General features: G+C 53.1%; 1 protein-coding gene across 1 annotated transcript in view; it reads right to left on the bottom strand.

The window, feature by feature from the left end:
• Positions 1–681: 681 nt before the first annotated feature.
• The window catches only part of NHERF2 (NHERF family PDZ scaffold protein 2), a 31,955-nt gene continuing 19,140 nt past the window's right edge, over positions 682–13,496 (bottom strand). The window contains exons 4-7 of the mRNA XM_067306377.1: positions 10,273–10,426; positions 7,870–7,913; positions 7,091–7,153; positions 682–3,710 (exon numbers count right to left, since the gene is read on the bottom strand). Coding sequence (XP_067162478.1) covers positions 3,552–3,710; positions 7,091–7,153; positions 7,870–7,913; positions 10,273–10,426 — 420 coding nt within the window. The 3' untranslated portion in view covers positions 682–3,551. The remainder of the gene's footprint in view (positions 3,711–7,090; positions 7,154–7,869; positions 7,914–10,272; positions 10,427–13,496) is intronic.

Genomic DNA, 13,496 nt, shown 5'->3' with positions numbered 1-13,496 from the left:
GGTAGCACAGGGAGCCCGGGGGAACACAGAGCACAGTGGGCAGCAGACAAGCCAGCCAGGCTTTACTCTTTATTGCCACTTTAGCCAAACACAATTATTTTTGCTCTGAATGAGCTCAACGAGACAGACTGATCCAGGCAAAGCTATTCAATTTAAGGCCCCAGTTGGGCAGCACTTAACTGTGTATTTAAATCCCACAGCAGGAGCTGGAGATGAGCAGTGCTTGCTTGAAGGCAGGTAGCACTGGGGACAATGAAACAGCTGCAGCATTAACATTTTTCTCTCTTTATCTAAGAAGTTGTAGTGAGGCTCTCTCTGCTTTCAGATTTCTGATTTATGCTTAGAAAACCTAGTATAGATCTTGGAGTCATCCAAAAACTATCTATCATCCCCTAAAGAGAAACCAAGACTCTTACACATTGGTTTTGTGTGTGCTAGGAGGGATTACAGTAGCTCCAGGATCCAGGCTAGCACATACCTCAGAAGCTGACAGAAGGGACACCAGCAACACTTGTGTTTTTTTGTTCTTCAAAGAAAGGGCAGTGCTGACTTCACTGTAGAGCTTCAAAGGGCTAATTTCAGCTACTCTTTAAACAGGCAAGGGAGGAAGCAAAGCACTAAAGAAGGATGTAATTCCACTCTGAAGTTGCCTACCAAACAGATGAAGAATGAACAAATAAGTTGTACGTGGCAAAACCAAGTTTATTACTGACATTACAGTGTACATTATGTTTTTACAATGCAGCTAACAGCCTTACACTTTACTGATTTCTTTTTTCCAAGTTAAATGTACAGGAACTGAATAATTACTGCCGAGCTACAAGATGTCAGAAATATAAGTGCTTTAACCAGGAGCAGTTTCCATGGACTAAGCAGAGATTAAGATTTTAAAATCTTATCAGTACATATTTGCACACCTGATTTCTTTTGATCTGCATTCAAAACCACATGTTCTTCCCCCCCCCGCCCCCCCCCACTACACTGGTCCAGTCTTGTATGAGAAGTGTGGTATTTACAAACACTTCTTTGCTTTCTGACATACGTCATGGCTTGTGACAATTACTTCATAATGTAATGGGGAATGCTGTGCCCGTCGCAGACTGTGACACTGTCTGAGGTTTGGCTGTGCAGGCACCGAAAGTAAGGCGCATACCATGAAAAAGTAGGGATTCTTCAGTAGATTACAGATTTCTTTTGGAAGCAAATGTTTTCTGTGGCCAACAAGAGAGGAGCTAATTGTCTTTGAAGTGTAGTAGGGAAGAGGCATCTCGTTAACGGCAGAGTCCCAGAGGGAGGAAAACCTCCCCACATCCTGATCCATCAACCTGCTCCCAGTCTCATCACCAATAGCCGAACACCTGCACCAGTTCCTCTCCAAAATCACCTTTAAACTTGTTCATCCCTTCAACGTTTTGCACTTTCACAACAGAGAAATCATGTCCTTCAGCCCCCCCCCGAGGGTTTCCATGTTCTGGCAGCAGCTAGCTAGCAGCCACGCGCATCAGCTGCCCCCGCAGCGAAGCCCAGTGCCCCGGACTCCGCTGCTGCCCTCCCCGCTGCCCCTCAGCCCCCCCATGCTGCGCCGAGACGGAGTCAGCTGCTGAGGAGAGCAGTAAATGTTATAAGGCACCTTTTAGCTCAATATATACGGAATATACACAGAACCTTCACAATATCCATAGTGCTCCAACTAAACCAAAGGCCAGTCATTCGCAATACCGCAGCTCTGGAGAGCAACAGGGCAGCCTGAGCCGCGCGTTTCATTCGAAACGGTCATCGGCTCCCGTGTTATTGCCACCATTTGCATTTCGCAGGGGAAAGTGGTTTTGTTCTTGACTGTCCCACTGTGCCCAGTCCCTTCCAAGTGCTGCTTTGACATTTGGTCTGAAATACGTGGCAGCCGCAACAGCCGGGCTTGGGGAATTATCAGAGCTTGGTAAGAGGGAACGGGAACCCTCCAGCCCTTCGTGGCCTGGACCCTTCCCTGGTAAAACACCTCTGGCAGGAAGCTGCTAGTGTTTTATCCCATCTTAGTCATCTTCCCTCGTTTCAGCCAAAGGAAAGCAGTAAAGAGCTTTAACTGGCTTAATCAGTAATGCTTTAAAGATACATTTTAAGGACCTAATGCTGAGAGCAGGGTGTTTACAAAGGAGGGCAGAGGAAGCCAAAGCAATTGCCCACGACACCAGACTGCTGCCTGCTCCCCAGCCAGCCCTGCGGAGACCCCCTCGCTCGGCGGGCACCGCTTCGGAGGACGAGCTCACGTCCCCCCGCTCATCCCGCAGCAGCACGACGGAGAGCAGACAGACGGGAAACGCGGATGGAGGGAGAGCAGCAGAAGCGGGGAGAAAGGAAGGTTTTAAATACCAGGTCAGAGGTAACAAACCAGGTGGGAGCTGGGCTCCGTCCCGGACGCGGCGCCCGCGCGCGGAGGGGCCGAGCCCCGTGTTGCGGAGCGCCAAGCCCGCTGCTGGAGCTGGATCCCCACGGCACACGGTCGTTCCTGGCTGCCAGCTGATGCTCCCTTGTGCTCTTTTCGAGTCCGTCTGAAGAGCGGAGTTTGTAGCACCTCGCGGCTTTGGTCCTCTCGCAAGGCCTTCGAAGCCGGGCTGCCGAGGCAGATCCTCGCGCTGCCGAAGCGAAGCGCTGCCAGGAGCACGGACTCGCCGCTACCCTGAGCGGGGACGGCTTCACCTCGTTCCCCTCCCTTCCCCGTGCCAGTCATTGCTGCATTTGATTATGCAAATCATGAGGCCTGTGGCATTTGGGCTGCTGGGTCTGTGTTTTGTTTTTAAATCCTGCCATCTCTTCTCTGCAGAGCTGTCTGGAGGGAAGGGGGAAGGGGGGAGAAAGGGGCTTTTACTGCCTTGGTAGAAGGCGCTGGTGGGGAGGGAGGTTCCTGCACTAACTAGAAACATATGGGGCTTCATTTAAAACAAACAGAAAAATCTTTTTCATTTCAATAGCAAAGCCAACAAGAGCAATTTACAGCCACTGTCCATTTTCCCACGATGTGAGTAGTTAGTGCTGCAGACTGGGTGCAAGGGAGGGGGCTGTCACCAACATCCCAACCTCTTCTCTGGACTCCCTTGCCCAAGGCGAGGGACACGAGGACGTAAGACATTTGCACAGGGGCACAGAGCATCCCACGGGGCTCAGTCTGGGACACTCACAAAACCAAAACAAAAAAACCCCACAAAGTAATAAAAGCCTAAATTACCCAGGTAAGAAACAAGAGCTAAACTCTTCCAGTCCTTTCTCAGCAGGAACAGGGAACTGCAGGCAGCCAGAGCAAGCAAGAAAAGGAGCTTTGGTCACATTCGTCTTACGAGAATCGCTGGTGAGTAACGATAATAATAATAACAACAATAATAATAATAATAAAAAAAGGACTTTAAAATACGCCTCATAAAAGCAACCAGTGAAGAGCAGAGCACAAAGCATCTCACATGGACACTGAAGACAGGGCCTAGGCACCTCAGAAACGTCCGGGCCAGGGAGAGCCAAGTGCAGGGAAAGGAGAGAGGGAAGAAAGGAGCCGCTAGCAAGGCTCAGAAGTTGCTGAAAATCTCTCGTTTCTTGTTCCAGTCCATCTGCGGAGCCCTCTTCTTCACCCGCTTGGCGCGCACCTTCTCCTTGGCCTCTGCAGCCGTTGGGCTCAGGGTCAGCCCGCTCTCCTCAAACGGGTCTTTCTTTTCCGACTCTCCGTCCTGGGTGGGGAGGGGGAGAGAAGACGTCAGATACGAACGGTTTCCCCGTTGCGCAGGACGCGAGCCGGTGGAAGAGGCTGCCCGGGGCAGCGTGCCCCACGCGGGGAGAAGCATGGACCGACAGACACACGTGCGCACCGAAACCTGACCCCTGGACAGAGCGTCCACCCTGCGGCTGCCGGGGAGGTCGCGTTGTCCTTTAGTGTTTTAGCTGGCATAACCCTGCTGAGAAGCCAGAAGCAAGCCCTTCCCGGAGCGTGCATGACAAGCGAGCTCATTTTTGGGGGCAGAAAGTCAAAGTCCCTCCCCCGTGTCGTGTCTGTGGCTTAACTGGCAGCAGCAGTATCTGTGTGGCCACAGAGTTGATTGCTACATCACTTTTTGTGGGTTTTTGCCCTCCTGGAGAACGTGCGGCTGCCATGACTGGAAGTGGAAAAGCAGAACTACAGAAGCTGTTGCCAAAGGGAAAACAAACTGCTCTGCTTTTCTTCTGGAAAAGCACAAATAAGTGCCTGGTGTTGGCAGAAAGTATCGACAGGAGGAAGCAAGCTGGATGGGCCTTCCGGAGCGAGCCGCGTAGGTGTTAAGCAGGTCCTTCCCCGCCTCTGCCTGACCGGTCCGCCCGTTCGCTCCCGGAGTGCCAGCGGTTGACCCGAGTGAGGAAGTGGCGATGCGCCGGTGCGGGGCGGACAGCAACGCCATCCCGCCTTTCCCATCAGCCGTGCCCAGCCACAAGGTACCAGTGCAGGCAACGTTTGCTTCGGGAATTGTATTGAAAACAGCGTCTTTCCATCTGCCTAATAAAAGGGCTTTTACGATAAGAGAATTCACTTTCCTTTCTGAAGTCGCTGCCGCAATGTGCCAAAAATCCCAGCTGCCTGTAAACCAATCCTGACCCTCTTGTTTCTATAGCAGGTGAAAGATGGCCATCAAGGCCGCAGGGTACAATTAACATGCAGGTTTAAACACTTTCTGCTACATCGGTATTTGTCTTCAGGAAGATTTCTGACAAGCTTTTACTCCATTTTGTCCCTGCTGAACAGGGGTTCCTCGCTGGCTCTCCCAGGCCCTCGCATCCCGCAGCGGAGCCTGCCCAGCAGAGAAGCACCTTTGCTGCTGGGACTTGTTTCAGCAGAAGCGGTTCGGTGGCACGTTCTACAGCCAGTGTAATTTAAAGCTTCTGCTTCAGCGATCGCACCTGTATTGAGGCTTTGTCAGCGATCAGCACTTAAACAAGTGCTGTTTTCGGTGCGGCGAAGGCCCGAGCGCCTCGCGGGAATGCCGGATCCGGGGAGCGTCTCCCCAGGCTGCGCCTGCGCTTGCACAGGAGAAGCCGCTGCACGCGGGAGCCGAACGGCAGCGTTTTGCACTCGCTACACTCGTGTAAACAGCTGACAAACCAAGACCTAAAGTTTTAAGGAAACATTTTAAAGCCCGTCTCCTAGCACCGTTCCCCTAAAGTGCATATGAAACTCTAGAAAGAAAGTGCTTTAACAAACCATCCCGTTAACTATGGGCAAGGCTCGCAGCAGAGCTGTCTGAAAGGTAACGGCCCCAGCTCTGACTTTGCTCTGGTTTATTAACATAAACTGAAACTGGTGGTGGTTTAAACAAGCGTACCAAGCTACGAGCTGCGGTGGCGGAGAAGCAGACAACCCCCTCCACCACCCTCCTCCAGGGACGCTAGTCTCTAGCGAGGAGGTGGGACAAGCTCCCAAGTGGCCCAGACATGCCTCAAAGGAAGCAACTGGTGCGTTGGGGCGCTGCGATATAGACGGCCCGATTCCCCAGCGCAGCCAGCACCAGGTCTCACTGAACATCATCTCTGAGAATCAGGACATGTGTTATTTAATGTCCAGATAGAAACAGAAATGCTAGACTGGAGACATCGGGCCCCCGTTCCCAGATAGAGCTGGTGCTTGCAGTCTCCAAGACCAAGAGGTTTTAGAGTTTCTGGATTTTCAGAGGTGGCTGCGTAAGCGCTTGCTGGACGTCATGCTTCCCCTTCCAGATATCCCTAAAAAATCTGCTACTCATTATTTTAAGAAAAAACTGCTAAATTAATAACACAGAGTACCCATCTAATCACATTTATGCCTTGGGTTTACTTTGGGTTTCTCCTTCATCTTGCTTAGAGAGATCAGCCTGTTCTCCAGCCCAAAGCTCGTCCTGCATTTGCTGTAATGTCGAAGTCAGGCTTTCTAACAGAAAAGCACAGATCTGGAAGCAACCCTCCGGGTCACCGAATCCAAGCTCCTCCTATCCTGAGCAGCTACTTTGAATACTGTGATATATTTATTATGCTCCAAGCTGCCTTGTTCCTAATAGCATCCTAGGCCAGAACCTCGCAGCTCTGCTTTTCACAGCCTTCGACTCTTTTCCTGCAGGCTCCGTCAGTGTAATTATACTTCAGATCTAAAACTATTTGAAGGCATCCTTTCATCTTACCCCTTGTTTCAGGCTATTAGAGCAAGAGTCGCCTTCCAACAAGGCACCAATTAACTGCTGCAGTTATCCCTTGATGTTTTCCCTCTGTTCCAGTTTCAGGCAGTACCGTCGCCATCCCCACTAAGGTCACGGTGCCTGAAGGTACGAGCGCACCTAAGTCCTCTTAGAGGCAGGGTCTAACTTGGCCAAGAAGCATGCATTCGAACCCTTGCTAAACTTGTCTATTAATACAGCACATCTGCTGCTGCTGGCAGAGGCCACTTGCAGCCAGCGAGTTCTCTGTCCCCCGACAACGGGCGGAAAAACCGCGCAGCTCGGATGCTCGCTCGCAGAGCCAGGGCTTCGCTCACACGAGACAGAAACAGGCCAAGTAATTCCAACCTCTCAGCCGTCTTTTTAAACCCGGTTTAATCAAACTCTGTGCATTTTAGCTTCCGCGCATCTGAAAGCCAAAGAGCAGTAACAGAGAGCGTAATGGTATTTAATTCACATTTGAAGGTTGTTAAGCATTTCACATGCGGGTTTGAGGGGGGCGGTTTATAGATGGAGTTTACAGATAATCGCCCCTTCCCCGGGTGTTTACATCTTTGTGATAGCAGCTTGTACTGCTGCAGCACGCTTCAGCCTCAAGGATCCCGAGTCCTTAATAAACTACCTAAAGGAATTGTTTATGCGTCCCAGAAACGCAACCACCTCTGAGCTGGAACCAGCAGCCGCTAGTAGCTCATAGGTACATTTCATGAAGATTTACAGCTCCAGACACGAAAGAAAATTCTGTATTTTGATTATTTGATGAGTACAGCCGTACCTAAGTCTGCAGGCTCAAAATCAAAAATGCATTTAAAGCCATTTTTACACAATATCACAAAGGTATGTACATACATAAATATGTAAAAAGAGGAGAGGATACATTTTTTTTTTTTTTTTTTTACCTCTGATTCTTTCCCAGGACTTTGAAGGTCACTGTGAGATGAAGACGTGGATCCTCCATTCAGCTATTGGATATTAAAATGTTAATACAGTTTGCACAAAGACTGAAGGAAAAAAAAAAAACAAAAACCCAGCTCTGCAGAGAAATGCTACAGCCTCACGAGGAAAATCACAGCCAGCCCTGCCAGGTAGCGAATAACGCCTAGTTTTTCCAGAGACAAGGCCAGCTACATAAACAGCCTGAAAGGGAGGACTCTGAATTGGAGTGATGCTGTGTGTGCGTGTGTGTGATTTGCAAACGCACACGCCGCAGAGCCGACCCGAGCTCTGCAGCTCTCCCGCAGACCTGGGGGGAGAAGGGCCACCGCTTTCCCCATCCGCCTGCCCCCGGCAGGACCCTGCCAGCGCTTAGCAGCTACTTATGTTCTCTGTCCCTGGGGAAAATCATTAAATGGGGCTGGAACCAGCCTCGTTTAACCCCCTAAATTAAAGCTGCGGGAGGAAGCAATTAAAATCAGCCAGCAGCAGTAAAGCTGAGCTAAACGAGCCCCTGGGACACCCTGAGGTTCCCTCTCCACTCCGCAGGCTGGCAAGTCATCCCTGCAGGCTCGCGTTTCTCCCCATCGCAGGCGAGACTCGGGAAAAGCCGGGATCCCAGGAGCCTGGCCTCTCCCCTTAGTCCTCCCCGATCGCCCCACGCGTTCTCCTAAACGGGGATAAACGGGGACGCCGCCCTGTCGCCCCAGCCGTCGGCGCGTGCCCGAGCGGGCCGATGACTCACCTGAGTCTGCGCAGATCCGTTCGTGATGGGCTGAGGTACCGCACCTACGGACCGCGCAGAGAAAACGCCTGGTAAGCGCACGCGGAAGGGCTCGCGGGCCTCGCGCGGCATCGCCCACCTCGCAGACGCGAGCCCGCCTTTCCCGGCGCCGAGGCTCCGGCGGCCGCCTCCGCGCGCTCCGCAAAGCCGGCGCGTCCCGTCTCCCGGGGCTGCAGCCAGGTTACCGCCCGGGCTGCTGCCGGGACCCCGCGCAAGCCCGCCCGCTTCCTCGCGCCCTCCGGGAAACCACGTTTTTTTAAAGTTCCCCTGGCTTCACTCGATTTCACTGTTTTCATCAGAAAAAAATTCCTTCCACGAACCACTTGGGGACCAAATAACTTCCTTCTATAAGCGCTAAATACAACACACTTCCATATTTTTTTTGAATATTAAGTAAATTTTCTTCAGAAGAAGAACAAGCTATTTAATCAGAAATCTGCAAACCAGTCCAACATTCTTTGCTGAAATCAGCATCTTGCTGGTTTCACAACAGCGGGTGGGAAATAACCCGCTCTTCATGTAACCGCATCTTTGCAGCTTTTTGTTTTTGCTCACTTCCAATGATTTGCACTAATAATATTCCATATAATGACAAATGTTATGCCGATGAGCTGCCAGTCGCCACTACCAAGTCATTGCTAAAGGCAGCCTGGGACAGATGAGACACTGGTTGTAACAGATGTGCTAATCACGTGACAGGATTAATAACTGAATTATCTGTCGAGAATGAATACTTCTTGGGGCAAAAGACTTCATTTTGTGCATCCCTCCGGCACGCAGAACAGTAAGAGACCTGTCTCAGCGGGGACCTCAGACTGCCACCATATTACGGCAAACGAGCAGAAGACGATGATGTGCGTGCACTGCATTGTGCAACACGAAATCCAGTGAAGCAAGAGCAGCGCCTGGTGCCAAGCACAGCTTGCAACTACAGAAACTCAGGGATGCTAATTTTACAGCCCCAAAGCCATTGTCTCAATACATCATCTAAGACGTTTCTGGGCTTTCTTAAAGACGGATTTGGAGGGCTGCATCGGTGTGAGCTGTAGGGATTCCTACTGCAAGTTAAGGGGACCTTTACATTTAAAAAAATTAAATAAAACCATAATTTTGAATGTGTGTTGGTGCAAAAGCCTCCGTTATGATGTTGGGATTCTTGAGCCTGGCGTGTCTGCAATCATCAGCCAGGCAGACCCAACTCTTAGCGATCCCTGAAGAAAAAGGCAAGGTGGCACGCTATCAGTGCAGCGGGGAGTTGCAAAACCAAGGCGCAGCGCTTGAATATGTAACCGAACATCACTTGTGTGTCAGTAACCCCGGCTACGTCTCCACGAGCGGAGAACAACGGCTCCATTATTGTTTGCGCCAACAGACAACTCTCGCACCAGCTCCTCCTCGAACCGATTCGGAGCATCTGACACCGCTTTTGCCCCATGCAGTTCTCAGAACTGTTTGACCCATTTTTTTTGGACAAATCTCTCCATTGAGCATCTGACGAAGCCGAGCGATTGTCCGAGCCAGAATTCAGATCAGATAAGGAACAGCTGTATGGAGAAACAGAGCTCCCCATTGAGGCAGCCGGGAGGGAAGTATGCGTCGGGGGGAACGCGGCGCTCGCTCCCGGGATGGGAGGCTGCAGCACAACAGGTTGCAGAGTGGACGGGCAGCTTTCTCTGCCAGGTTTCACCGGCAAGGAAAACATTCACTGCAACAGCTCTCCGTGTGATCGGTGTCGCGTGAAACCCTTCCCTTTGCGCGTACGTGGTGTTTGCTCTGGCGTTTTTCCGCACGCCCTCGGGCTTCCTCTGCCGGAGCGAGGAGGAGCGCAGGATTCACGGCGCTCTGCCTTCTCCCACGAGCGGGCTGCTCTGCTTCCTGGCCCCTGGGACCTTCCTGGGTGAGGCCACGGGACACCCTGTCTCTGAGGGTGCCGGATGTTGCGGCAGAAAACGGAGAGGCCTCTGGAAACTGCCATCGGTGACGCTTCTCCCTCGCCGGAGGTAGCTCAGCTCGAACCAGGTGGACTGGTCTCATCTGAGCATCTGCCCCACGGCTTGCAGCGCGAGCTCGCGGCTCGCCCCAGGATCCGGCTCTTGCCGAATCCCACCACGCTTTTTTGTCTCAACCATTTTCTGGCAGCCAGTTCCACAAGTTAATTATTCACCGTGTAAAAATAACAATTTATTTTTTTTGGCTGGATTAGGAACCATTCTCCCTATTTATAAATAGCTGGGTGGTGCTCAGGAAACTACTGAGGGATGAGGCAGAAGGGAAACATGACTCTCAGCCACTTCTGAAATCCCACCCAGTGTCACAGGGAGTCGTGGGAACGGCACCCGGCCGCCCAGGGAAGCCCGGTCTCACCTTTGGCGTGCTCCTCCGTGGGGGTCACCCCCAGCTTCTTGAAGTAATCGTCCGTTTCGGGGTCCACCACCAGGAGCCTGGCCTCGTTCTCTCTGGACTTGATGTGAGACACGACCTCCGAGTGCCTCAGGCCTTCCACGTTTATCCCGTTCACCTGCAAAGCGACGGCATCAGAGGCGGGCGCCCTCGTGCCAGCCCACCCCGGGGGCGAAACCCGGCGGCGCGGGGCGAGGACGTCTTCGCAAAGCGTCCGCCCGACGTCCCCCCGAGCCGCCCGCGGCCCTTCCCTCACCAGCCTGCCCGAACTCACGTCCTCCCCCCCAGGAACAGACCTCGGGGAGTCACGCTGCTGAATTTCCTTTGGGGTCATAAGAAGGCTATGGGCTTTTCCCTTTTTTCCCCCCCGTGGGCTGGTCGTGGCTTCCCACCAAGCTGCCCTTCCCTCCAAGGACCTTTGCGGGAGCATCGTTCTGGCATGGGACTGCAAACCTCTGCCTTCGCCCCATATCCTGAACACGCTTGTCGGAAAATCACAACTCGCCGTTGGAAAATCACAACTTGCCAGCAGTCTCTACTATTACCTTATCTACCCAGTTCCTATGGAAACGCTCTGTTTCCCCTCTTTAATGATTTAAAATCCAGCAATCATCTCAGATTTGCCCCCAGGCATCTCGGATTCACCGCAGGGCATGAACACGCGCACAAGCGACAGGGTGACAACTAGCTGCACCTTAGCTGCTCCGCGATACCTGCCCCAGGGCAGATTTAACCTCACATTAACGTGTGCCAATTTGTCCCTCAGCGAAAGAAAAACAAGAATTTCCCCTGACCCATAGAGCCGAGCAGCGCGGAGCACTGCTGTCAGAATACGCGATGCACTGATTAATTTTTTCCTTTATTGCATGCTGTTTGCAACCTGCCAACAAACGTGATATTATTCTCTTGATTGTTCCAAACACAAAAAGGGAACAATTGTGATTTCTAGGCATTGTTCTTGGTGGGGAATGAATACACCCATTGTCCTGCATGAAAAGGTCTTGATACTGCCGAGTCACTCGCTGCTTATCGCTACGGGGCCTGCTTTTGTTCAACTCAATAAACCATTTTTAGTGCTCAATCCCTTTTCATTCACGGATAGAGCTCAAACCACTGTTTGTGGCTGGTCTTGCATTTTGCACTTAAGGCATCTGCCTGCTAGGCTGCAGAGCAGACGTGCTAACGCGGCTTTGACAGGAGAACACCAGGTACTGCTGAGTGCGTGGAGACCACCAGTACACGGCGTAATTAAATAATCGAGTCCTCTGAAAAACAGCTATTCTGTTACTACGACTTTCTGGAATAAATCAAAGACTTCAGAAATCCGTTCAGCACAGAAAGGCCTCAGTTATGATAACTGGACGGCAGTTTTTGTTTGTTTTTTTTTTTAAGCCACGGGTAATTTTATAGCCATGCATACTTTCGACGGACACATCTGCTTTTCCACAGGGCCCGAGCTGTCCAGGGATTACGAGCACCAACACGTTTCGCCTTCCCTCTCCTCCCGCAGACGGACGCCTTGCTCGCGCCCAGCGCGCGCGGGACGCTCGAGCGCAGGGCCGCCGGGGGCCGGGACGGGCAGCGCACCCCGAGTCGGGGCCGGGCACGCCGCCAGAGCCCGGCGGCGAGGGCAACCCCGGCGCCTCCCCGGGAAGCTAAGCTGTCTGCAAGTGCGGCTTTATCCTCAGCAGCACGCGCCCGGGGACTTCACAGCCAGTCCCAGATCACTGCAAGAAGCAGGATATTAGATTAAACTGGTCCCAGCACAGCTGTGAAGCCTCTTCCTGCAAAGCCCCAGCTGTTTCTGGGCCTGAAAAGCCTCCTGGGTCGTGCTGAGGCTGTTCGGGGTTTAGAGAAACTCCAGGAAAAGGGACAGGGCAGCTCTGCGGAGCTAGAGCTGAGCCAGCCCCAAGCTGGATTCCCCTCTGCGTTTTGGGTGCCGGAACCCCCCTTTCCCCCCCAAACCTGCGGCGGAAGCAGCCCCTGCAGGGCCTCGAGGGCCAGGGCAAGCTGCAAGCTGCAGCCTGTGCCGGCAAGGCAAGGCAAGGCAAGGGAAACAGCCGGGTCTCGTCCGGGCTCCCCCCCGGCTCCCCAGCGCAGCGGAGCCGCCGAGCATCAAATATTTACGAGCGCCCCGAAGAGGCAGCGCGGAGGGGATCGGGTTTCTCCGCTCGCCAGCTCACCTCTTCCCTCTTTGTGTGCGCCCAGCGCCCTGCCAAGGACCGATAAATAAATAACAAAATACCTCAGCGTGACATGCCGCCGCGGTGAACCGCTGCCGCGGGCGCCCCGGCTCCCTGCCCCCAGCACCCGGGCTGCTCCCGGCATTAAACATGCAGGCGGCAGGAGCGAGCGCGGACTGGGGCCTCCCGGGAACGACACAGACACCGAGCAGATGCCAGAAGAAAGAAGCAGGCGGCTCCCACCGACTCCTGAATGATTATTCATGGGCTTGGAAAGCAAGCGAGTGCTTTGGTCTTAACTCCCTTCTTCCCTAATTCAGTGACCGCTTGGCTCCGCGGGCTGGGAGTTTCCTTCCGAGACTCCAAAACTCTTTTCCCTCCCGACCCGGTGGGTGACGGCCATGGTTTGGTACCTGCAGGAGGGTTTTGAATTCACCCTGCTCCGAGGAGGGCCAACACGCAGCCCCCAGCCCGCGACAGGGCATCACCCCTCCCTGGGACCGACCGGGTGTCACCACGATACAAAAGCTAAAGCAGTAATTTACGCTGTTGCAGGGGCACAGACGTATCTGCCGCTTTGTTAGCGCGTTGCTCACACCCTGCCCGGAGCACGCGCAGCTCCGAACGGGGAAACTTATTGCACAGTGAAAACGGCAGGAGACAAACAAGCAAAAAGTAGGGCGATTCTCAGCCGCATCAAAAATTCTGTTGTTCAGCACTGAGCGAACAGGAAATCGTTTCCAAGAGCAATTTTTCAACCCCCCCAGGTCTTTCACAATCCACAGCTTCGTGTATTAGCCATCTCTCTGCAAGGCCTTTTCCCCTCCGCTCCCGGACGCCTGCCCTGCCTGCAGCACGTCAGCCGAGCCGGGCTGCGCCAAGGAGCTGCTGAAAGCCGCAGCAGGGGCGGCTGCCCGGGGTGCCGCATCGAAGAGAAGCAGGCTCCCTTCCGTAGTCCTCCTGCTGGCACCGGCGCTGTCTGTCCCTCTGCCCCTTCCGCTAAGG

This window comes from Apteryx mantelli, chromosome 16, assembly GCF_036417845.1.
Source record: "Apteryx mantelli isolate bAptMan1 chromosome 16, bAptMan1.hap1, whole genome shotgun sequence".
Classification (NCBI taxonomy): domain Eukaryota; kingdom Metazoa; phylum Chordata; class Aves; order Apterygiformes; family Apterygidae; genus Apteryx; species Apteryx mantelli.
This window is presented reverse-complemented; position numbering and strand designations above follow the sequence as displayed.